We start from the raw sequence: 26,843 nt of genomic DNA, 5'->3' as shown, positions 1-26,843 counted from the left end.
AACAAAACATCTTAATACAACCGTACCTATATCACAGTTTTCTATTGCATAAAAGAATATACTTTGGTACATAGTAAATAAAGATTCTGATTTCAGCTTCAAATAGTCACTTTATATTTACTATAAAAAAATGGACTTTTAAAAAAGCAATCCTCAATTCCAGATGCAATCCCTGACATTTTAATTGCAGAGAAAACACAACTTTTGGGAGCAACTGTAAACCGCAGAAGGATCAAATTACTTCTGACACAAATTCTTATCCAGCAGGAATAGACTGGCTTCCTAATCTTCAGGTAGCTTTTGAACATAGGCACATTCCCTCATCTCAGTTTTTCTTGATTTTTTCATTCCCATATCTTATGTGAATACATACTCTAGAAAGTTTCACACAGTTTCTGAATCCTCCTGCCTTCAGTGTCTCTAACACCAATATCAGATTCTCATTTGTATTGCTACAGTAGCCTCAGTTTACAATTTTGGGAAAGGTTTATTCAGTGAAAAGGGAGTAGTGTCACAGCAGCATGTCCAGTTCAGAAACTCATTCCCAGGACTTCCTATAGTGCTCTGTATGGGACAAATAGAATAAGCATATGGACCTTTTTATACCATTGGCACTGACATGAAAGCACTTCAGAGTTAAACTGTACATCTGGAGAGGGGGACTACTGTTAATTGTGGTTCATTAAAAAAAATGTAAAAATATAGGACTCGAGTGCATCTTTCTTTACATAATGTGCATTGACAATGCAAACCAGCCTTCTTCTTTTTGCTTTTCCACCTGTAAAAGAAGAAACCAGTTGAAATTCATACATCGTAAGTTTCCCACAGACTTGCTAGTTAGTGCTGGCTTGTGTGATTGCTATGCATTAGTTCACTGGTACATCTGCCACATGCACGATGGAGGGAGTCATACTACCTACTTTAGACAACTAACTTAAGCCACGCCTACCTTAACTATTCAGAATTTCCCCTCTGGAGATGTCTACTTCACTGTCAGGACAGAGAAACTTGGACCCTAACTTTGTTTCTCTTTATCAGTCAATAGTTTAGGTTATTTTGGACATCAGGGAAGACAGTATTAATATCTCCTCATGGTTGCTTTTAAGCATACAAACAGATCTATGACTCATTTGCAAGACTGTACTACTGTCCCTGTGAAAGCATATCACTGTAGTCTATTCTTCTCTGCACGTCAGGAATCGGAAATCCAGACTGGTGATTTTCCTTTGTGTTTGGATTTATTTATCCTTCAGCAACTGACCTGTGCAACAGCTAGGTAAGAGCTCACTTGCTTCTCATACATGGTTCTACCTGTACATCATAATGATTACCTGAAATTCTCTGCAGTCAGCAGTGAAAGACTACCAGAGGTTCACAGTTTTAATACATGAAGATGCCACAGCAGAAAATGTATTTACAGTATTATTCACTTGTAAATACAACAGCTCTGTGGCAGCAAACAACTAGCGTCACTAGCACTCAGACTTCCCCTTACCAATTGCTCAGAATCCAGGCAGCCATGAATCGATTACTATTAGCCTCAGGAGATTCAAGGTATGACTAAGCTCCTTCCTCTTCTATATCCATCTTGCTTTTTCCTTACATGACACCGCACCCAAGCTTTCTGGAGGAAGATTTTTCAGTCTTACCTTTGGCCTTTGGCTGATAGGATTTAATTTCACACTTCCTGATGTGGCACTTACAGGTGAACAAGGTTTGCTAGAGTCTCCTACAGACCTGTAGACATTCAAAATGAGATTGAAAAAGTGAAAAATGGAAGTGACTAGTAGAATTATGTCTCAGATCCTGAGTTAGGACCCCTCATCAATTCGTCTTCAACAGACGTATGTCATCTGTGCTTTGTCATATTGCAGGTATTTTAAATACAAACAAAGGAAGTTGTGAAAAAAAACTATTGGGTCTTCATCCCTTTCCACAGAACTGTGTGATAAAGTCAGGGGAAGTCTGTGAAGCCAAAGAAGAACACAGCAATTTTTCCATTGTGTTCAATTTCTGCTGCATGTGCCATCAAGACACTACAAAAATGAAATAGTAAAGGGTTAATTTTACCTTCTTATACTGGTCATACTGGCAGGAGAAACACTATCTTCTTTGGAGCTATCCATAGCAACTGCCACAGGAACAGGCACTTCAATTTTCCTCCTTCCATTTTCTAGGCAATAAAGAATAGCTTGATTCTGATGAGAACACAGCAACATTGAAAAACATGCATTTCATTTCCCCATTTTTTGAGGGGCACGATATTACTGTTCACAATTGCATAGAATATACAGATCAGACATAAAACATCAGGCTAAACATCAACCCCATATCCATTCCCTGAAAATGACAGATATCACAAGCAGATACTCAGAGCAACTACGGACAACGTGGATATATATAGAATGATTCTTTAATGGATAAACGTTCTGGTTTTTGGCAGAGGCTTAGAGACTTCTGATTTCTCTACTTTGTTCCTTTAAGATTTTACTTTTTGTGACGAATTTATGTTAAAAGAGCCATAGAAGTGTTAAAAGTGTTATGATCCCACCACATGAGTCATTGCATATGTACCTGTGTGCACATGCACACGTGGTCTCTCCTCTTCCTCCTTCCTTTCCCCTTCAAGTCCTTCCCCTTATATATTCTCTGTGGTTTAGGAAAGGGGAGAGGGCGGGTGTCCTAGACACAGCATGTGTACGTGCTCACACACAGTCCTGCCTGTAATTAAAATGGCTCAGTGGAAAGAAGCAGCAGCCCTCACCTGCTGGGAAGTATTTTTGTTTATAGTTACACATGGCAGCTAATCTATGAATCTTGAATCAGCAAGAATATTCCCTTTGCTAATTTATCTCTTCAGATGACTGGAAACTCCAGTTATTTCTTTCCACTAGTACTAGCAGTAGCTTAGCAAGGTAGCCTGATGGAAAGAGCACCCAAAAGACCAAAAATTACAATGTGGTTGAGAATTGGGTAACAATTCTGCCATGATTTTTACAAGTCTGATGGAAATAACTTAGTCTTTTTCTAAAAGACCCTCCAGCAGAAAGGACTGATTAAAAAGCCTAATTCTGCCCACCAGTGATTATGTAGCAGAACTGTTCAGCAGGCAAGGACATAGCAAAGTACAGATTTACCATGAAGCGTTATATTTCCAGCAGACGAATTACTAAGAAACTAACTTCAGGAGAAGTTTAGCTGATGTGGTTTTAGCTCTCTGAAGTAAGGAGTGTTTGTACTACATGGCCATTAACAGAAAGTGTACTGCTGACCACAACCACTGATCCACGCAGGTAAGGACAGAGAACTCTCAAAAGGGGAAAAACATTGTCTTACTATTTTTTTTTCTCCTGAAGCTGGGTACTTACCAGTGCAATTTTGAGATGGGGGCAGAACAGGAGATATCGTTGGAGGGACCTTATCAGCAGCAGCTAATTTCTGCTGGTCTATGAGCTGCAACAGTTTATCACGTGCTTCTGTACTCTGACGATTCAGCTCTGCTATTCTTTCCTCCAAGCTCTTTGATACCAGATGAGTCTACTTGGACAATTGGATAATTACTTCCAATTAAAAACTTATAATTTGCACCTCCAAGGAGAGCATGCAATATATTTCAAGTACTTCTATGCATTTAATTTTCAAACTTAAAGTAAAAATCATTATATAGCACCTCGTGAAAAATCTTATTTTGTCCCTTTCCCTGTCCTGTGCCTAGGTCCTAATTGACTAAACACAACAATATTTTAAATTGGTCTTCCTACAAATAGGAAAATAAAGCTATTGTCTGTATCATGGAAAAGGGGGAGGGAGGGGAAAGGGTGTGAGAGAACAGGGCGGGGGGGGAGAGAACGGGGCGGGGGGGGAGAGAACAGGGGGGAAAAAGGGGAGGGGGAAGGGGGGGAAAGGGGAGGGAAGGGGAGGGGGAGGAAAGGGGGAGGAAAGGGGAGGGGGAGGAAAGGGGGAGGAAAGGGGAGGGGGAGGAAAGGGGGAGGAAAGGGGAGGGGGAGGAAAGGGGGAGGAAAGGGGAGGGGGAGGAAAGGGGGAGGAAAGGGGAGGGGGAGGAAAGGGGGAGGAAAGGGGAGGGGGAGGAAAGGGGGAGGGGGGAAGGGGAGGAGGGGGGAAGGGGAGGAGGGGGGAAGGGGAGGAGGGGGGAAGGGGAGGAGGGGGGAAGCCCCCAGCCATCCAGTAATTGGCTCACAGAGACATATTCAAGATGGTGTGGGGAAGTAAAAGCAATGTCTAGCAAAAGTATCCTGGAACTCATCTTAAAACCAAGTTTTCATCCACTTTGACCCATTCCTCTCACCCTCCAGTAATTGCTTCCACAGAAACACCACTTTAGAAAGTTTGCATCATCTTGTACAACTAAATGACTAAACATTACACAATATAATACAATGTGGAAAGCGACAACACACTCAGCCTACACTTACATGAGGAAATTTAAAATCTTTAGGATCCTTAATTGAACAGTAATTCAGCCACTGTGATGGAACAAAAGTAAAGATGGTAGCGAGGGCAGGGGTTAGGCATTTCTGTGATGTTAACTCCACTCACTGGGATGCTTAGTTGCAGATTAAAGGTTTTCTATGAGAACTGAAGCACCCAAATTCTGTCTTTCCCAAAAATTATGGGATTTTCACCACATGGCAGGACAGACAAGACAGATCCAAATAGTACATACCCTATAATCAAGTATTTGCAAGAGATGTACTTGCACCACTTTTAATCTCATGGGCTTTCGGGTCCCAGTAGCAAGAGAGATGCATGGCATGGATTTAAATGCATCTTTTACAAGCCTGACAAGAACCTGTGGGTTGGTGCAGCGATTTCACTGCTTATATTACTCAAGCTACAAGAGATATGCTGGATCATGTTGCAATCACACCTCCTTTTTTGCAGCATAATCTTATCCCAAACTTATAAGTGTGCTGCACACTTGTGGCTTTTCAGCACTCATATACAACATGGGCCCAATATGAGAAACTACTGTTGAGCTCCTTAGGCAATGGTAAAAATCAAAGTCTCCAAGCAAATGAATTAAAAGAATATTTCTTTTTCTACTCTTTTCCTTAAAACAACAGGCAACAGGGAAGACGCAGCCTTAAAGCATCAGTAAGCTATGGGAAAGCAGATCAGCAGAAGGAGGAACCCAGTCTTCCTTTTCTGTTAAATTCTCACCTGTTGTTGTGAAGAGTCTGGAGTAGGATTTTCGTTTTGTACTGGGTCTGGCTGGCGTAGGCGTTCACTTGTGTCTTCAGCGCAGCCTCTGAATCTGCTCAGCTGAGCTTTAATTAGAGAGTTCTGCCGTGTGAGCTCAGCTATCTGTCCCAGCAGATCACTGTTTTGAAATAATTCTTCAGCTGTGCTGTTTTTTCTAGTGTCACCTGGGCAGGACAGACTGATTTTCTCATGGGAACTCTCCAAGTCTTTGTCTGCAGGAGGAATTGCTTGCCGTTGAGAGGTAAGGCAGTTTTCCTCAGTCGTGCTCTGCGTTCTCAGGGAGGAAGGTGAGCTCTTTTCCTTGTATGGTTCGCTTTTGGTGTTTTCAGGAGGCTGAGAAATGGCTGTAAACACTACAAACAAGAAATAAAGGAATGGTAAGAAAAGAGATGTGATCCTCACCAAGGAAATTAACAGCGACTTTATTGCATCAGGCTGGTAATTATCAAGCAGGCACTAGGATTCTAACATCTAGCCTGAATGGTGTTATGTTATGGATCAAAATCACTCTATGCAAGACTCTGCTGCAAGAACTCACCAAGTTTAATATTTCCTCTTGCAAATAGTCTTACATTTACATGACTTAATTAGGGATTGAGAGAGAAGTCAGAGAGCAGAAGATAAATTGATTTGAGTATCTTAGCTGATAGATCAACCACTACTTAGTCCTCCGTTCTCCATAATCCGGTTAACTTACCTAATCAACTTCAAGTTTGTGGTTTAGTTCTGATATTTATACTCAGTAACAAAACTTTTAGAATAATAAAACAAAATAATACAGGACTTTTGGCATAATAATAAAGTAGCTATTTATTTAGCCCCTAAGAAAGGGGAAATCCTCTGGCCAACAAAAGTAGTCAGGTATTTTTTATGGTCACCATTAGCAAACCAATAATACACCACAGACACATGACCAAATATGTTGCAACACTGTCAGCTGCTACATGTTAAGGCCAAGTCAGATTTTCTGACCAAAACCAGATTTTCCATGTTTTATATACCAAATAGCCCATTTCTTCCCAAGCTTTAGCTTTTGCATCTTGAGCAGAGCATGACATTTAAAAATTTACACATAAATCTGTTTTATGAATACTTTTTCATAAAGAAACGTTCAAGAATTTTAACATTTGTTGAACCATTTAGCATCCTTAACAGTCTTAAAAGAGTAACAATACATTTCTCACACAGCTAGACTATAGTGAAGCCTAGGAATACGGTTTTATATTCTTGTTTCAAGTCACAGACAACATCTGACAGTTCTCAATGGGACTGAAGCCAGATGTTGTTCTTTGCAGAAAGCTGCTTTTAGTTCACTTCCCCCTGATTCATATGTGCCTCCCTGCAGCACAGGTGACCACCAAAAGCTTGAAGGAGATATAAACTTTTAATCATCCTGGCGACTCCTTAAATCAAAAGGACTTTAGGGTTAATTTTCTGACTTGGAAAAGACTTACAAAGAAACGCTGCTGAAAGGGGGTTAAAAAAAAAGAGGAGGGAAGGCACAAACGCTCACTACTGTGCCCTGCTTCCTGTCAGCAGCCAGCAAGCTGGCCATAGATGTAATTATCTGCCTCTCAACAACAGAGGTTTACAGGGGCCTAGCACATTCAGTAAGATGCATGTGGTTACAATGACATTTGCAGGAGGAAACAGCCGATTTTGAAAGTCACAAAGCATCCTCCCTTCTGCTCCCTTCATTAAATTTAAATGAGAAATATCATCCCTAATCATCCCAATGAACCTTCTTCCTCCCAACAACCAGAACTGAGCTACCAACCTACAAAAATTCTGAAGCCTACAGACACTGACACAAGACTGAGTTAATCCGGTTACCCAGCCCCACATAATTTCACCTAAAACTTCTTCAGCCACTTCCTGTGTATTAAATGAAACCCAATGGAAACCTATTCCCAAAGCTTTTAAAAAAAGCTCTGCTGGGAAGATTGTCTCAAAGCAAGAGCATGCAGCCTAGAGACACCCCGGGTTGTCTGCAGCATGGGCTGCAGAGGCATTGCATCTTCAATCTTCAGTGGTGCCACCATTAAAGGTGATGGAAGCTGGATTATGCCACCAGCAAACGGAAATCTGAGATGATGTGCTGTATGTCGTAGACAAAGAGCTATGGCAGATCGTACGGAAGTGACAATCAAAACCAGTACAAAATAAAAACGCCAGTCTGGATTGCCACTGACAGGACTGCAGACAGTAGATGCAGAACTGGAGGAGACAGAAAATCTAGCACCAGGCATAGAAAGAAAGAAATGTTTACCTGGGTGCAGAAGTAGGATATTCCAGCGAAAGGGCCAGTGCATCTAAGCATACAGATTAAACATTTTCCATATAAAATGCATTTCTAAAGGTAGCATGAGATTGGAACAGTAACACACTACACAGGCTCTCAAGTCTATTACAGCCAGAGAGATCTCACCGTTCTGGAGGGGAGACAACTCCTGGCTGCTCTTCTGCCGGGGGGGTGACAACAGCACAGCTGGCTGGAAGATGTGAGATGGCAAGCTTCTACCAGCTCCCACATCACCTGAAGCACCTGACCTCTGGAGAAACTTGAAAGGAAGTTCTTCCTGTGGGAATTTCAGCATACCTTCCCTGTTGCCTGTATCAGCCCTAGGCTCAAAATAGCTCAAATGTTTTTCTAAAGAAAGAGACAAAGCAGACATAGAATTAAAAAAAAAAAGTTTTTAGTACAATAGGGAAAATTCTCAATAACAACTCTTATGTTCAGGTATCTAAAAAGACAGACTAGAGTATGCTCCACACACATTACTAACTTCCTTCTGATCCTCAGGTACAGAACTCTCTCACTGGAACACAACACAATTTTTTACCGGCCTTAAGATCAAGAGCAGCTCTTATACGTAGCCTCACAATTGCAGGATACTAGTAAGAGAGCTGTTTGTAGCCCATGCACAAGACTTACAGACGGGTATTTTCGTGAGCTGCATTTCGTAACATTCTCTTGAGAAAAGCAAACCTATGCACTTGTCGTAATGAAGCTATATTATAAATTTGATGGCAACAATGGTGGAGTGGAAAAGAATTCAAAGCTTTTTTGAGCTCTCTGATAATCTTTTTATGACTTAATCCAAATCAGAGATCTCTTCAGTAAAAAATAACCACCATAATTATTCTTCCGTACTTAACTACAACTAGCTTGTGTCTACATTGCCATCTATTTTGAACATATCAGGGAGACACAAAATGAATAGCATGAAATCAAAGCTGTAGCTAGCTATGAGACCACAGTAATTTTGATATGCTTCCATCCATTGCTCCATCAGTGCTATCTTTGAATTCTCTCTTCACAGTTTTGTTCAGGGCATTTGTTCCCAAAAGAGAAGTTAGTGGAAAATTAAGCAAAACATACCTGATCCCAAAATGCAAGAGTAAAAAAAGCACCCTTCAAAGGCAAAGAGCCAGAAGAGGCTGTTCACGTAAGATACTGCTTGCAGTTCACACAACTGAGGTTCTGAGACTGAACTTAAAACCTGCCAGTCACTATTCAATGACCATGGCAAGAAATAAGAAACATTCTCCTGCCCTGCTTCACTGTACAGAGCTGCATTTCCAAAGCATCTTCCTCAAATGCTATTTGCCACTGTGATATGGCCTCCAATATTCTCTCAGCCACTCTTGTCTCTCCAGAGAAGTCCTATGTTAACTTACACATGGTTTCTGTGCTAAAACTAGCAAATGTTTCACATCCAATCAGATGCCTTAAGGGTAGAATAGATCTCCTTCTGAAGGAGGAAAAAATATTTTTGTAACTTTAGGAAGCTTTCCTCTCAGGAAGATGCATTTTCTTGAGAAGAGAGACCAAGAAAAAGAAAATATTTGCAAATTCTAGTCTTGCAGAATTGTTGTATAGGAAAGTAGGGTTTTTTGGTTTTGAGGGGTGCTTTTCCGATTGGGTTTTATATTTTGGGGTGGGATTTTTTGTTTGCTTTTACAAAGCCTGGGTAAATCACAAAAAAAGCAATCTGGTATGTGGCTTCTTCCTGGGAACCCCAGAGAAATAGCCAGAAATAAAGTTTTTGACCATGAAAATGTCCACAAAACCAACATTTAACTAAGGAATACAAAAGCTCCAAGGATTCTTGGGATTCACAAGTTACTGACCTTGAGAGTAAAAATGATGCATTTAAGCAATCAATTAGGGAAAACAGTTGGGAGAAAACTCCACGGTGAAGGAATGTAAAATCACAAAGTGAATCATGTTTGGTTAGTTTGGCCATCAATACTACTGGCTTAGCTTAGCCTGCGTCTATTTTATATATCACTCAACCGGTCATTTATCTCTGATATAAAGTCACGAATATCAAGAAACCGACTTTTGCCTGGCTAGTTAACGTGCCTCAGCAGCTGCTGTTTCTGATCAGCAGCGACCTCCAGTGTCTTATGGAAGAACCAGTCTCGTATTGTGAGGCTGCTTCAGCAACAGAAAGCTGGGATCCCGATTCAGTTGGGTTTGGGTTTTCTTTGAGGACCCTCCGAGTAAATCTGACTTTGTAAACCATCTTAATGGCTGAAGGCTACTCTTCCCCTCTTTTTGTTTGTGTTTTGGTTTGGTTTTCTTTGTTTGTTTGGGGGGTTTGGTCTTGTTTTTGTTTGTTTGGGGGGGTTGTTTGTTTGTTTGTTTTTTCAATATAATAGATGATGTATCACTTAAAGCTCAAGCCCAGGACTTGGCTAAATGGTTAATCTTGAAGTCCTGATCCAGACAGAAGGATGCCAGTGAAGAAGGAATACAACCTATAATATTGTTAAAAAATAATCTGTAGCAAATTGCTTGCGCTCACAGCAGAATTGATGGCATATGAATTTCCAGAAGTGAGATTCATGCTCACACATGAGGTATTTATTCAAGTAGGCATCTATTAAATACTACATTTTCCACTACAGGGATAAACTAGCCACAACTCCCATTTCATCCTTTACACATGCATGTACACACCTTGGCCGTTCACTGGACCTTTGCTTGCAATTCCAAAATGGTTTGGACTTTGTTCTCTTTCGGGTTCAGCCAAAGGGAGGCCTTTAAATGCTTGCGTGAGAGAGATCAGCTGTTCATCTGTTACTGTCATGTATTCCTGAAGCTTCTTCTAAAGGATGAAGGAAAAACAAAAGAGAGAGATACACAAATCTGCATTCCAGCAACAGGAATTACATTATATACCAAAGGCAGCTCTGAGAGGAATCTGGTCTCTTAATACCACTGCATTGATTTGTTGGGATTCCAATTAAGTATTAAATACTGGTGCCTCCATGTTTCTCGTTTCTCTCCTGCCTCGAATAAATCCATTTTTCCTCTTTCCTAACTTATCACCCTGCTTCCTCTCTGACACAGCTTTATCGCTTCATTCCCAAATGTAACCATTGAACAAATCTACCTCCACTGCAAACCAAAAAAAAAAAGTAGTATTTTATCTAGTCTACTCTGTTGTTCCAGTAGTGTTAACAGCATAGAAGCATGGAGGCAGATGCTTAAATCTTTAGATTGATAAAGCAAAGCTCAATTTAATGGAACTAGCATTTTCCTTAGGCTTTAAAGTTAAATATCATACAGGAAGATAAAATGTTGACTTTCCAAACATTCCTTCCCTCCCCCTGCTATGCCTGCTATTATCATTCTCAGACTCCTCATTCAATTTTATCATTTTCTTTCTGTTTATTCTTAAAATCTCATGAACGTATGACAATGCACCTCAGCACACATTTGCTGCACAACTCAGTATTCTTTGTTAGTATTCTTTGAGGCAGATGGGGGCTCAGTACCTGTATAATAGTGTTTTCTTCCCTCACTAGAAGTATTTCTGCAGTCAGAGCATCAATCAGTTCTCTATGTTCATTCAACATCTGCTCATGCTGCTGTCTCATCAGCTCTTTCTCACGCAGCTGCATTTCACTCTAAAGAGGGTTAAAAAGTTAAAAACCTACTATAAGCAACACAGATTCATATCTGGGAACAGGAATGGGTCCATATCACATCATACTGCAACAGCTCTTCCTCCTTTTGCTAAACTAACTTCATTACTTTCACAACAAAATCCAATTTTCAGGGTTTGAGAACTGTCAGGGAGATTACTTTTCCTTCTTTGTTACTCCAGACTCTGTAGGGACATCCTTGTTCTTCTGCCTTTACAACTTTTACAGGCTGTAACTACAAGCATTGTCTCTATGCACAGATAGTGTTTTGTAAGACACTGCATCTCCATACAGTAATCAAATAACTCCAGGTGTGCTTATGCTTGCCATTATCTTGTGCTACTTGTGCCTATTCTTTAGTTTTCTTAATTCATTAATGAAGACAAATTTGGCTAAATAAAGTAGAAAGTAGTTGCTTTCTAATGTTTTCCCTCAGAGAGAGAAAAAGTTCTAGAGGGTTTCATTTATATTATTTTTAAAAGAAGACAAAAAGGTTTATTTGTGATCTATTTGAGCATGAGGCAAAAGACCTTACTGTAAAGATCCTCTTGTCCTCAAAAGATGTTATCAATCTATTATTTTAAGATAGACCACTGCAGTAGCCAGGCTTCCTGTACAAGACACAAGAGTCCCTTCCACATCTAATGAGTAAATGGAACACACAAATGTCACTTTCTCAATCATCGTAGCTAAAAGAGCAGAGGCTACAAAATCACGTAAACACATCAGAATTAGAAGATGGAGCTCTTCTCCAGAAGGTTGACTGCATTTACTCAAAGGAACTCCTGAATAAGAGAACTAAATCCCATCTCCAAAACACAAGAAACCCTGAAAAGCAATTGGGGTACTCTTTTCTGCTGCACTGACAAAATTAGAGCAAGATCTGCCCATAACATACTGTAGATTATTTTCTATTTGCATTGGGACCAGAAATGAAAAACCACCAAGGAAGAAGTGTTAAGACACGACAGTTCTGCAGCCACATAAAGTGAATGAATAAATAAATAAATATTTTTGAGAATAAACCACGGATACTGTCACGAGACACAAAGGCAGATACACCTCCTTTAAGCACGGAGACAAGCCATCCATTTTCTGGTTCTCTTCTGCCTAGAGAGAACAGCTTTTCTGTATTGATCCAAGTGAAGCAGGCTGGCACAGAAAATGGAAAAATCATACGCAGTCCTAGCTTTTTAGAAACCAAAGACAGCACAAAATAAGAACTTTAAGCCTAGTAGCACTGATAGAATCATACAATCATAGAATTGTTTAGGTTGGAAAAGAGCTTCAAGATCATAAAGTACAACCATTAACCAAGCACTGCCAAGCATGAAGCTCACTGACACTGTAGATCATCTGCATGAGCTATTGAATCTACTCATCCTATGTTGCATTAACCAAGTCTTGGAAGAAAAGCTTTCAAGCAGCTATGTGTCTTACATTTATGCATGGGGAGAGTGTCAGGGTTAGTAGCTATATACATCCATTCCTACCATCAGGTAGGATTTGGGTCTGGTATACCCTGAAAGAAGTATCATCATTCCAGCTCATTGCCAGCTGCACTTCCAATCACATAAGCTTTGTTTTAACATTGCATCAGAACGTGCAGAAGCAGAGACAGAGAACGTAGCACCACAGATTAATGTAGCATGCATATACCCTTTTTGCCCTGTGAGTTTGGCAAAGAAATAGCAGAATGGGGAAAAAAAAAAATTAACATTTGGTAGACGACTGAAAATTAATTTAGGAACCATGTCAGGTTCGTCCATTTCTCTTCAAAAAATTTATATAGCTTGGCAAACATGTCAGAAGTTTCTTTTTTCCCTTCTCTCTAGCCTCTCCTATATTCACTAGCTTCTTCTTGTAGGAGTGGATCTTTTAATCACTTATTAATACAACTTTCATAAAAGATTCAGTAATTCAAGTTTCTCTTCCTACTTTTTATACATAATTTTGAGAATAAATTAAGAAACTGTAATTCTTCTGCATTCAGCTTTTCCACAGCAAAGCTGGAAAATATTTTTTTCTCCCCAGAAGAGAAAGGATATCTTTCTAGAGGCTTCAAAACCTCTTGAAGACTGGTTGTTAACCTGAAATCAGAGGCTTTTAAAATATCCACTGCAAAGTCACTTTCTTGAAATGTATTGCCAGCTATAATTCAGGCATTGGAACTTTGGTAACTCTCCTGGCAAGGCAAGACAGATGGTCCACACGAGGACTTGTTTTTTTGCTACCACCACAGGGACCAGGTTTTAGGAAATACTCAGACAAACTGTGATTCTTCACAGCAAATTCTCAAGTCCTAATTGTAATTAGAGCAGAAAAGTCACTGAAGGTTAGGGATGCACAATGTCTATCTCGAGCCAACTCTGAATATGATTAACCACACTTTGTATCTTGAGCAACTTCTGCATATTTCTACTGGTGAATTTAGGTAGTAAATCTAAAAATGTTGCAAACAATTCTGCAAGCAATAATCAGCTCCTGGAAGAAAGGAATGATAATACATCTATTAAAGTAAAAACAATATCATAGAGGTGCTCAGTAAAAATGTGGAATATGAATAAGAGTCAGCATACATCTTTCAAAATAAGTAGTCTCCTTAAACACTCAGACTCCTTGGCCTCCAGTCTGAATAGAACAAAAGCTCTTAAGATACAATGAATGTCATAAAGTAGAAATTAAGAAAGAAAAAAAAATGACAAAGAAAACCTGGAGTGGTTCGGAGGAAGCCTGAGGGTGAAGAATAACTAATTTCTGTGGAACACAAATTAAAGACAATCTAAATAGGGCTATAATTGCAATTATATTTGCAACATTAATTTGATGCTATTAAATTGATGTTTTCCCAATAAATGGAAAACATTCTATTGGAAGTCCAGAAGATTCTTCCCTGCAACTGCAAAAGAACCAAATTTAATACCCTGCTTTGGTATTACAACTTTAATAGAGAACATGCATTCTTAACTTCTCTTAAAACATAAGATCTTCTCAGCCAAAGTCCATCTTCTGATGCTCATGGCTTTTCACTCTTGAATTAATTATTTACCATTTTTTCTGAGAGAGGTCTTAAATTAAATTCTTCCATATAGATGCACCTTGAACACTCTGTTCAGTTTTGGTCCCCTCACTACAAGAAAGACATTAAGGTGCTGGAGAGATTCAGAGAAGGGCAATGAAGCTGGTGAAGGGCCTGGAGCACAAGTCTGATGAGGAGCAGCTGAGGGAACTGGGGCTGTTTAGCCTGGAGAAAAGGATGCTGAGGGGAGACATTATTGCTCTCTACAACTACCTGAAAGGAGGTTGTAGCATGGAGGTTGCGCCAGGGGAGGTTTAGGTTGGGTATTAGGAAAAAATTCTTCACGGAAAGGGTTGTCAGGCATTGGAACAGGCTGCCCAGGGAAGTGGTGGAGTCACCATCCCTGGAGGTGTTTAAAAGGCATTTAGACGAGGTTCTTAGGGACATGGTTTAGGGCCAGAGTTAGGTTATGGTTGCACTTGATGATCCTGAGGGTCTTTTCCAACTGAAATGATTCTGTGAATAATACAGCCAGACAAAAAACCCTCAAATTTTAAAATAAGGTGGTTTTTTTCCCCTTGTTCATTATATACTCTGAAAAGGAACCAAAATAGAACAGTTCCACATCCATTAGGAATCTATTGCCTTTGCTGTGAAATCGAGCATGGGGATTTAGATAACATATTCTGCTGTATCTATTAAGAGTACAGAAACTGTCATATTCTGCTTCAAAATTTCACAGAGGCCCAATGAAACTGTGAGCCACATCTACGGCATCTTGAATAGCTCTGTATTAGAGATTAAATAAACCACTTTTTTTTCCTTTTTTTTTTTTTTAAAAAAAAAACCAAACAAAACAAAACATTATACAGGCTGTCTTTTTTATGGAATTCCACTGATCCGCAGCTGTGCACTGCAATAATGAGCACTTCAGGTCATTCTTGCTTAAGTTGAAATTGAATTTGCTGCTATGGATAGAAAAAGAAAGCTAAGGAATGCCCCAAAGAAAACTGGGGATTTGGGTCCACTGCTCTAGTAACAATAGCATCGCCTTTAGAAGGCAAAGGAAGAAAACGAATTTGTAAACAAGGCTGTAGTTAATATCCTGCTACAACTCCAAACATATTTAAATAATAAATTAGAAATTATTTCAATTGGTATTTTCTGCTAACAGCCACTGGAAGACTTCCATTGCAGTCAACTCCTCCCTTTTCATTAAGGATACCCGTTTCTAGCAAACTAACAGCTTTAACTCTTAATTACATGCAATCCAAATAATAAGGAATGATAATCAGACTTCAAAGTAAACTGATTGGGAGCCAGGAAAGACCAATGTTCACATTTATAAAGTAACTTTATAGCCTTTTTCATGCACTCTAAAGAAGCAATTCAAAGTCTTCTCACCTCTTTGACGTAGCGCATCAAACGACAGAGAGCATTCACCAGTGACAAGGTAAACCCGCTGAGGCCTTCACTTCTCTCAGTTTTTTTAACCTCACGGCCTGTACATCGCTCGTATTCCTCCAATTCATGCTCCACTTCATGTATCATGCGGTTGAGAACATCTAGGCTGGATATGTTGCTGCTTCGAAGGTCAATGGGGATTGAATTAGCTGGAGAATCATCTCTCCTCTGTCTTGCAGAGTTCTCTGCAGTTTGTTTTCTTTTCACTGAGAGGGGTGGAAAAAAAAAAGTCATTGGAATTTCATCTTGTATAGAAAGCTTTGCAATACCAATTAAATTACATTGTTTATTAAAGTAAATCAAAGGAGAGGCCCTCTCTTGCCCTGAGTTAAAATGGACCACCAAAGAATAGCCCCAGACATTCCAGTTATTTTTAGATAATCAAACCCCACATTTTCTGTCACTATGTTACTGCCTTTCAAGTATGATTGCTTGGTGCTTTTATCTTAGATAGCTGTTTATGTTTTCCTATTTCTCAGTTAAAAGCATGGAAACAGTTTGCCAATGAACAGTCCATGAAAAATATCAGCTGCTTTCAGGTCTCATATTTAGTGAGCAACACTTTTACAACAATCCTTTCACATTAGAGTTTGTATCTGATGTCAGTTCCCACATACAAATGTGTGTAGAATATGAGGACCAAAATGCCTCATGAGTCTGTGCAGCATAGAATAGAAAGATATATCAGAAACAGAAAAGCCCTGCACAGGAGAGAACTCCATGGCTAGCAAGGTAACAGGCAACATCAAATGGACATATTTATGGTTCCCAGATTCCTACGGACTTTGCCAATGAACATGCAGAATACAGGGCAATATACTACACAAGGGGCTGTGGAATGTCCACCCTTAGAGATGCTCAACACTTGGCTGGATGAGGACTCCCCTAATCAAACTTTGGAGTTAGCCCTGTGATGACTTCCAAAGATCCCTTTCAACCTGCATTTTCTCACAATATTAAGGACCTTGGTCAAAGGGAGGTATGTTGCATTTAAAGGTACTAAACTTTTTGCTGTGACATGCTTTTGTTTCCTTGAGTTTGGGTTCAGCACTTGTCTCACAGTGTAAGCAGAGTCTATAGTCTCTCCGTCTTCATTCTGAAGTCTTGAATGGATTCTCTTGACAACATTGGTAGCATTGAGGGCTGATTTAAACACAAAATGAAACACAAAATCAACACATGAAATATTTCAGGTATGTTCTTAATAGTAATATGTTGGAAAGTAATTTCATTAGAAGAGCTGGCTTTTTAGTCTGGAAATTTATCTGAGACAAATTAGCGCATCTCAGTCTCTCACCCCCACCCAGAACAGGAATTCCAGACAGGATCCTGTGAACAGCCTAACAACCCTTGAAAGGATGTGATTTGGAAAGTCCAACCTGAATGATCCAATGATGGAGAAACAGTTGTTGGAGTAAGAGGCACATTTGATTCCTGTGATAAAGTAGTTTTTCTCATATCCTTTTCAGCCCACAAATGAGAATTCACCAAGGAACTTTCTTCTCTCAGTAACCGAAGTAGCCTACATTCAAAACAAGCGTAACAGTGAAGTGTAATAGGATTACAGCATGATTCTAAATTAACTGTACAGTCTAGGAAGAGCTCATTAAAATATCTGTAACTGCTCAGGTGAGTTCTCTGCTCACATTCATTCCCAGTGTGATACAACAAGGGGTTTCTCTAGAATTCTGAGGTCAGGAAAGGAGCGGGGGTGGGGGAACAGAAAAGGTAACTTAACTGTACCCTTGCAAAACCCTTTTAACTCTGTCTATTTCCAGTATTAAGAAGATGGAAATCTGAATGGATATATTTGTACTGACCTGTCAGAATTGATGCTGGATTTGAAATGCAGAGAGTCATGGCGTTCGTCTTCTGATTGATAGGTTGATAACACTTCCTCTTCTACTTCATTAAGAGCCTTTTTAGGAGACAATAAAGAAAACAAAAGGGGCTTCAGAGCAATTTCAATTTATCTTTAGAATGTAGTGAGAGATCAATTTTCTGAAGTTGTTTCAAGAAAAAAAGCAAAAATATTTGTTTCTGTGGGAACAGTTTCGGGGGGGTTTAGCGCCTAAGAAATACCACTACTGACAACTGTCTCTGAAAATAATACAGCTAGTGATTAATTCAATATCCAATATTTCATGTGGATCATTTATGTTATGTAAGAAAGACCACACACACTGTAGGATAAAAAAGCTTTAAAGACTGTTCCAAAACAAAGATATAGCAGGCAGAAAAATGGAAAAAGCCACATAGTTATAGCATTTCTAACATTTCAGCCGTTTGACATTACAAGCTAAACAACCTTGTAATGAGATCTGCAAAATGACATTTATATTCTGTGTGTAAAACGCAACCAGAACAAAATACAGTCCTACGTACCACATTCATAGCAAAACTTAAGCAATCGAATTTGAAATGAGGGTTCCTCAGACTACCAGGTATATGTGCTTCTGGGCAGGCTTCACTAGATAGCCTTTAACTATGATTTTCATAGGCACATGAGGAAAAGAAAATCTCACAAAAACTCAGCACACAACTATCAGTACACGTGTCTTTTAAAAATGTAAGCCTAAAATACAAGACAGTGCAGTACTGCAACTCAAACTGTAGATACTTGTGCAAGACAGTAGGAAACAGGATTAGAGAACCATAAGAAATGACACCACCACTTTCACTCCCACAGCCATCCTGGTCTTCATCAGTGTCCTGGTTTTGTTTAAAACAAGACCAGTTCTCTTTTAGTGAATTTTCTTTTCGGCTAAGTACTTCTAAGTAACTGCACTTTTCTGAATTTAGCTGCATATTTTTTGAGACACTGTTTGCTCCGGACTGGTAAGATGACCAATGGAATGCAGAAGAAGCTCATGTTTATATTCATTACTATGGTAACCAAGGTTAACTGATAATGGGACATATTTGCAAGGAGGGGCAGACAGAACAGGTGACTAAAACTGACTAACTGAGTATTCCATCCCATACATGTCATACATCCTATAAAAGAGGGAGATTATGAGGGTCTCGCTCTCTTCGACCATGGCTGGCATCTGAAGAGCACCTTTCCGGCTGGCCCTGAAAATCCCAGGCCTACTTCCAGGCCCTGCATCCCTGAATCCAGTTCCGGTTTGCTGTGAAGTCCCACCCAGGACTTCTGGGTGCCTGCCCTGCAGCCACACCAACTCCACATCAGGCAAAGCTGCTCTACCCCAGGACATTCTAGATTGGTTTTGTATATTTTGTATTATTTTCTCTATTTATTAGTTGCATTAGTAAAGCATTTAAAAACTTTTTTCCAACTTGCAAAGCCTGTCTTCCTTATCCTCCTTATCACTTTTTCCTATCTAAGGAGAGGGTGGAGGGGGGATTAACAGAGAGCATCTGCCGCGGTTTATTGTTGCCTTGCAATTAAACCTTGACAGATTAATTGGTGGCCCCTACAGGGAAACAAGAAACCGTACTGGGAAAGATAAGAGAAACCATGACAATCAGTGAACTGATTTCCGGGAGTGTCACATGCCTGTTCTCAAATCACAGTGAGCATTCCTGCTACAACTCATGTTATGAAAAGAAAACAGAACACAAAGCCAAACTAAATGCAATTTTTAAACAAATGTAAACAATTTTTAAACTTTTTTAAAAGAACGTGGAGTATTAAAAGTTAAACTTTTATGACTAATCGAGGCCGTGGAGTTGACTGGGGTACATTTACATCTGTGTTATAGAAATAAATTGGAGCCCAACTGGCTATGTCCCCATATATGCAGACAAAATTAGAAAATCAGAGGCATATTCTGATATGTAGCAATTAGTTAAGTAACACAAGAGTTGTCTTCTTGGTCTGTAATTACTTTGCTCTCTTGCTGATAATTCCAGAATTTAAAAGGGAGAGGATGGTAATATGAGACCATCTATGAGACATGTTTGTTTTTCATATTCATTTTCTATGTATGTTATCAACACGGTATATAAAACACAAAAGACAGGTTTGTCTGCTTGGAAACTCTACCTTTGAATAATCTTTCTTTGTGCAAACAAAAAAGCCACAGGACATGCACAGAACAGAACATAGATTACCTGGGAATCCATGACAGAGTCACTAAGGACTGAAAGCTGAGTGGGACAATCACATTTTTGTACAATGGGTCCTTGAGAGGATTCTGGGTCACAGCTAGGAGCCATTGTTACATTAGGGAAACCTAGAGGAATCAGACAAAACAGGGAAGAACAGATGACTCGGTCTGTAGTATGTTGCGAGAACTTTGTACCAAAAATCGAGTCCCTGTACTTTGCACAAAAAGGGTCACAGGAACGAACATTGCTTTAAACAACTGCTGAAGGCCAATCATAGTTACCTCAATACATTCAGCCATGTACCAGGCTTTTGTCCTTCTCAACTGTATAAATACACTCATGCAGAAGCAGCATGTAGGATGAAACAGTCATTATATACAAAACAGAACAGCAGCTTACAGAGAAAAGAACCTAAGCTTAAGATTTCATATGCAGACAGCCAGTCCTGCCCTCTAGCAGCGTAAGGACCCACAAATCAGGATAGGAAAAGAAGAAGCCCTGTTCACGAATTGCTGATAAATTTTCAACAATATCCAAGAGCAAGAAGTCAACCCTTGTAGCAATGAGAATCAAAACCTCTGAAGTGACTCGAACTGGTGCTCTGTATAGGCCAGGAGCTTGGCTGTGGAAATGGTGAGTGTCAGATGTTTCACAGTAAGAGATAGGAAATTCCAAAATGGACTGATACAGGAGAAAAACTGGCCAAGACTCACACTCCCCTGCCATGGGAGGCGTTATCCTCATCTGTGTTTCATTCAACATGAACGGGGTCAATTGTACTATGTTAGACAATGAGATGAAAACCGTTTAAAAGAGTACTTTGCAAAGCAAGACTATGAAAAGCAAGGAGATTATCTGAAATGTACTAGCACATATAAATGGGATGGTCTACCTGTTCGCGTGCGAGGAACATTCCCAAACAAGTTTCTTGCCACAGTCATAACCTGATCAGATCGTTCCAATACATCTTGCAAATGGTATTGATCAGACAGAATCTGAAAGTATAGCGTATAAGGAAATATTTCATACCGAGCAGACCAATTTTTCCTTTGGTTTTTTGGTGTTGTTTTTCAAAACAGTTAGCAAGAGAACAGCCAATGTTTGCAAAGTTGGTACTGTGCAATTAGATCCTAATTAAGATAGATCAGAAAACCATACTTCATCCTGAGTGATCAGAATTCACCTTGTTTTTCTGAAAAATTAAACAGTTACTGCTACTAGAGCCCGCATCAGCACTGACTCTCTCTTTGGAGTCAATCCTCTCACTTCCTTCTCCTTCTCCCAGCCTGACACAAACAAGAAGCTGGGTGTTTATGATACACTCATCAAAACGAAGACATATATCTGGCAATTAAAAAAAAAAAAACAGTATGCATCCTCAAATAATTTGATCTCAATGTTGTTGAGTCAAAGAACACTTATCTATATCTGATAGACACCCAAAAACTGCACTACTTGATTAGATCCAGACCAATTTAGGCAGACTTGTTTCATTCAGCTTGACTATTGAAAATCCTACCTAAAAATTAAGCCACGTCCTGTCATAAAAGTTTCAACAGATATATACACAGCTGACTACATCTGACATCAGAAGGAATCTCCACACATTTCTCACAAGGCACACCTTCTGTATCCAAGGTCTTTCTCCCCCAGTATTTGAAGTCCATCCCTGGCACCATGACAGCTGCCTCCTAAGGAGAGAGGTCATGGGGTGCAAAGCAAGAGGCTTTCAGCTACTGTGAGCTGAATGGAGCTGACTGGGGACGTGGCTCCGTGGGCAGAATGCATCTCAAAACTCCTCTCTGACTTGTGGCTCCATTCACAAAGCTGGAAATGGCAAACTAGTAAAATTATATCCCACAATCTGGGAAGAAGGTAGTTAAACACCTGCGAGGAGACCAGATACGTAACTGATCTCCATTTAATCATGGTTAATCAAATTTAGCCAGAAGCACTGCAAGTACTTTAGAAGATCCCACAGAAAAGACAGGTTCGTGTGTGCTTTCCTACTCAAAATTTGAACGATTTTTGCTCCCCCAGGAATCATGAGAGTGATTGGTCTCCAGCAGTTTCAGAGCACTATATGCTGTTATCTCCACAGCATTTCTTTCAGTGTCCATTGAAAATTTTGCTGGTTTATATTCAGGTTCATTGAAAATTCTATAGAGTGGCATTTCACCTGTTTCCCCTTGTCCCCTATTTTACTGTCCTTTGTTATACCAAGAAGTTTCCCCATATACCTAGTTTCCATGTCTTTCTAGTCTTTTGAGCCTGAATTGCACTGCATTATATTATGCTTCTCCTCATAACCAATTTAGCAAATCAGTGAATATTTATCTTTCATCTCACATATCTGCTTTTCCAAATCACTATTCAGTTTTCACACTTGATACTAACAAAATCTAGCCATCTGATGCCAAAACAATGCAGGTTTTTAGACAAAATCATGCCAGATCTGCAGAAGGGAAAGAAAAAAAGAGTTTACCTGTCCCAAAACATGATTCCTTTCCCTAACACAATTAAAACTGAAGTGATATGTTTAATCAGACAAAAATTATTCTGATTAATTTGTTTTTATCCTCCCTACTAGATCTTTTTCAGTATTAGCAGCTTCCTAAGATTCACTCTCCTGCTGAACATGTTACGAACATTTTTAGAGCATTGCTCCCAAAGTAGATTAGCTCACATTTGCTTGTAATCAGCAGAAAACAAAGTGCTATCAGCTTCTAACCACTCTCGGCCCACTTACATGCTCTCAACAAATTCACTGGTTGCTGTACCTCATTCCAGTTTAGTATTACCTATGGATTATTAAAATTCATCTTCCCTCCTGTTTCAGATTGTTACTACAGATAATTAAACAGACTAATACTAAACCCTCCCCACTATGATAACCCACTCACCACCTACCCTTCAGGACAACACATTACTTTAAAAATAAGTTGTTATAGGACCAGTGTGGTACCTGCACATTCACAATCCACAGTTACAGAGATAAACACATTATTTTTTCATTCAGATATTTAGGCAGACCAGTCCCCAAAAGATTAAATTTTTGCTCATCCATTTTATAACTTTCGCTCTCTTTTTTTTTTTTTTCCCAACCTACACTACAAGAAGAAAAACACTGGAAGCGGCATCTTCCTAGTTTTTGTGCCTGAGTCTTCTGCAGTTGAGTAGGATTCAAGGGTCTTAGGAAGCTACACTCTCACAGCAGTAAATAAGGAAAAAAGATTACCAAGATAACAGAGCCTCTTAGCAAATACAGACTGTCTTAGCCTATGTCCAGACCTGAGCTTATTGAATTATTGTGCAGGTACAATCAAGAGGCTTGCATAAGCACGATAGGGCAGGACTATTGCGCAAGTTGGTATACTGCTTATATAGAACTTGCTTAGCATAAGTAACTAAATTTGCTGTAGACTTAGGCCACAAACTCTGAACTTTCAGCTAGACATGTTGAACTTTCTACCTAGTTAAGCAAAGGAGGGCCCTCAGAGTCAGTTCAAGCCACAAGATAAAGAAGCTACAATTGTCAGCAGAAGCTGCATCCCTAGAGATAAGCAAAGGAACAGCATGTCTAGAGATGAGAAACAGTGAGAACTTACTGATGTTTTGGCTGTTGCTGTTTTCAACTTTTCAACTGCAGGTGCAAATAGCAGCTGACAGGGAGAACCGACAGACCAGCACCTAGACTGACATCCAGTCTGGTCAATGAGAGACAACCAAACACCCGCAGAGACAAGAAACAGTCTGCCTGACAAAAATGAAGGGACCTAATGAACAACAGGGAGACTCCAAACTTAATATTACAATTGGCCCAAACTGGCGCATAAGGGATGGGGAACTTAGATTGTAAAGGTAGAATTGCCCAGGGATTTCTTTGTCCAGGATCCCTCTGGAGGCACCCAGCACAAGATGCTCTCTACCACCGTACCTTTAAAATAAATTACTTAGTGGAATTTATGGAATTCATGCCTGAGACTGTTTTGGAAAAGCCAGGGTGAAGAAACTTCCATAACAGCATGATACCCTTAACACAAAAATTCTACTGTGACTGCAGAGAAACAGGTGTCAAATAGGAAACTAGAAGGCGATCTTCAATTCTAAGTACTTTAATTTCTGTCTATGCTTGAATGTTCTCAGAGATCTGAAAAAGACTTCCGAAAATTCACAAAAGGCAAAAAAGAGAAGAGGCCTGCGATGGTTAATCCACTGCACATTTACAGGACTACTAAATCATGCTTATTTTAACTGCAAGGTGAACACTGTTCATTATCATTCTTTACCAACAATTCTCAGTTTGTCCAAGTGCTGATGAGGCCTGAAAGCTCATGGCTATGATTTGAGATTAGTTTTCACAGCAAGGAGTCACCTGCCATGTGAAACAGAAGGATGTCTACCACCAAAATCCCTTTTCAGACAGTGACAGCTACTGTCTCTGTTAACTTAGCTTAGGTTTGCTGCTACAGTTCAATATTCAAAAGCAAATTAAACAATATGGATATTTTCAGTCAGAGTGCTTCTGAATGCCTAGAGAACAAGCATTTCAATTCCCAGATGATAAGCTTGTCTGCTAGCAGCCATAGCTCCTCAACCTTTGTTGTGTCCATTTTCCTTCCAGAAAAGCTCTTCCCTACCAATTTCTTGCCTCATCCTTTCTGCCCCTATGACTCTGCATTTTCTCTGTTTAAATAAGCAATAGCAGATAAGGATGTCCCTCCCAGAAAGATAAATGTTCACACTTCCATCAAATGTTAGGCAGGAGAGGGAAAAGGCAACATAGCAATAAGAACGCAAAGAATACACACTCTTTTCACAACACACAGTTTAACTCCGCAAACAGTTCCTGCTCAGATGCAGAGAGGTCTGCAGAATTACAGAAGGCACAGCCAGGCAACAAAGACCAAATGTGCAACCATATAGATTGGTTAATATGTTATGCAGCCTATTCCAATCATTGCACTCACAGCACATAGAGGAGGGACAGTGTACGCATATACAAAGCCAAATTGTCCAACAAGAGCAAATGTTGACCTATGTGCAAAGGATGTTTTCCACTACTGCTGCAAATCATGTGCAGATTTAGCTCTCACCTCATGCATCAGCCTCAATTTCCTTTTCTCCACCAAATCAGCAGCTAGTTGGTTTTGCTTCTTCCAATTTCTTTTCAGTGCTTTCTCTTGCAGTTCCAGATGTGCCAGTGCTTTGTTTTTTGATTTGTGTATTTCATGGCGACGCAGCTACATAAATGTGAAAAAAAAACATTTCAAAATCAAGGGACAATCTAAAGCAAAATTTGCAGAGTAACACTAACAAGCTCTTCTCAATTTTTTTCATTAATGCACCAAATACTATTTATGTTAACTTCATAGTAGTATAAATGACAGCCTCACAAACATCCAGAACTGTAAAATGGCATAAGTATCAGCCAAATTAAAGCGGCTCAAAAGGTGAATGGGGGAAGTCTCGTAGTTTCCATCTCCCCTACACCACTGACTCAGTAATAGTTTTCTCAACTGTAAAAGGAGGAAAAAACCAACACTACCACCTATAATATGCATACAAAGACATAATGCATTTTCCTCATTTAACACTAATGACAATCATCAGAGATATTTTCTCTCTTCTTTTAACAATGAAATGTATATATATTCAGTTTAAATAGAAATCAAATGTGTGAGGTGCTTGCTAAAGTGTCTGGAAGCTATCAAGCCAACCACTTATAGAATCAAGTCGCTTTCTGCTATTGTGCCCATCTGTCCCGATGAAACTGTCAAAACATACACGCAACAACAGCTCATGTTGCCTATTTCATCCTGGTAATCGGTGCTACAAAGGAAAGTGAAACAGAAGTCACATACTTTGTAATGAACAGGTCATTCAGTATAAAGAAATCATGTTAAATTGTTCAAATGAAAATTGAGTATCCTCAGAATTGGAAAGATTCCTAAAATAAAGCAAGTCTTTCAGTCCTTCCAGCAGAGATGAGAGTTAACTTCAACTACTCCAGTGAGCTTTCACGTATTTATGTTTATATGCTTTTATGATAGTATACACTTTACTGAAAAAAAGCTATTGCTACTGCTTCCCAATGGAAACAGAAGACTGAAAAACACCAACTGGAAGAGCTGTGCATGCATGATATAAACAAAGAGCTAACACTAAAGAGCAAATATTTTCAGACGCTTAAAAAGGGAGAGTAAACATTGGCAGAAAATATCCCCATAGGTACAGTAAACACTTATGCCAGGTAATCAATTAAATCTCCTTGCTACAGAGAACGAGCAGTGATTGCTATTACACTTACAATATCCTCAGGAGTTGCACGGTGGACTGTCAAATCATGGACAGTGCTCTGCAAACAGGAACCAGAAAACAATTCAAAAGCCAGAACTGAGGGTGAACCGAATTTTTTTCAAGTTTCATTTTAAAACCCCCTCTAAACTACAACATAATTAGCATACAATTATATGCATTTTAATGGCATTGTAAAGCATTCCACCCTCAGTGAGTTGGGCAATCCACAAAAATACCCTTATCAAGACTGTACAAGCTCTTCGGCCTAAAGCGCAGGCTGCCAGCAGGGAGGCCTGCCCTCAGGCAGGGTTATATACATCTAACACCTATAGATATCTGACCTAACCTCAAGCAAGGTTATATATACAGCTGGGAGGCCTAACCAAGGAAGTGAGAGGCGTCATGTCCACCCACACGCAACTGCCCCCTCCCCACACAAATGGGGTCTCTCCAAACGTGAGCCCCACAGAGAGAGCGGTGACCTCTCGAGGCTCCCCCCGGCCGGCACGTCCGTGGGCACGGGGCTCCCCGGCCCTTCCCCAGCCGGTAACAGGCCACAGTGTCACCCAGCCCGAGCAGCCCCGCCGCCGGTCCCGCCTGGCCGCCCGCAAGCCTGAGGAGGAGGAGCGGGAAGAGCCGCCGAGGCCGGAGCAGGCCCGGGGCCCGGCTCGGCACCCGGGAGGGGGAAGCACTCACGTCCCAGTCCCGCTTCACCGCCGACGGCTTCCTGGGGCCTTTCCTGCCGGCGCCGCGGGGCCGGGCCCCGCGCAGCAGCGACATCGCCGGGCCCGCCGCGGGGAGAGGGCGGGAAGGGAACGGCGGC

The 26,843-nt window shown here is 40.2% G+C and overlaps 1 protein-coding gene across 2 annotated transcripts; it reads right to left on the bottom strand.

Annotated features, from left to right (window-relative positions):
• On the bottom strand, positions 1-26,843 carry SPICE1 (spindle and centriole associated protein 1). Of its 2 annotated transcripts, none has more exons than XM_065642233.1 (17): positions 26,717-26,843; positions 26,031-26,078; positions 24,817-24,963; positions 20,613-20,715; positions 19,724-19,845; positions 17,467-17,564; positions 17,026-17,168; positions 16,652-16,789; positions 15,587-15,852; positions 11,014-11,145; positions 10,193-10,340; positions 7,652-7,873; positions 5,182-5,576; positions 3,369-3,537; positions 2,071-2,173; positions 1,650-1,737; positions 1-778 (listed from the first exon to the last, which is right to left on the bottom strand). In XM_065642233.1, the coding sequence occupies exons 1-17, from the start codon at positions 26,798-26,800 to the stop codon at positions 725-727; spliced, it is 2,460 nt and encodes an 819-aa protein (XP_065498305.1). In that variant the 5' UTR covers positions 26,801-26,843; the 3' UTR covers positions 1-724. The 2 variants fall into 2 exon arrangements, with proteins under 2 accessions (XP_065498305.1, XP_065498306.1); XM_065642234.1 differs by having other exon boundaries at positions 10,193-10,337.

Source organism: Caloenas nicobarica, chromosome 1 (genome assembly GCF_036013445.1).
Source record: "Caloenas nicobarica isolate bCalNic1 chromosome 1, bCalNic1.hap1, whole genome shotgun sequence".
NCBI classification, from domain to species: Eukaryota; Metazoa; Chordata; class Aves; order Columbiformes; family Columbidae; genus Caloenas; species Caloenas nicobarica.
The sequence above is the reverse complement of the archived record's forward strand: the minus strand, read 5'-3'. Positions and strand labels throughout refer to the sequence as shown.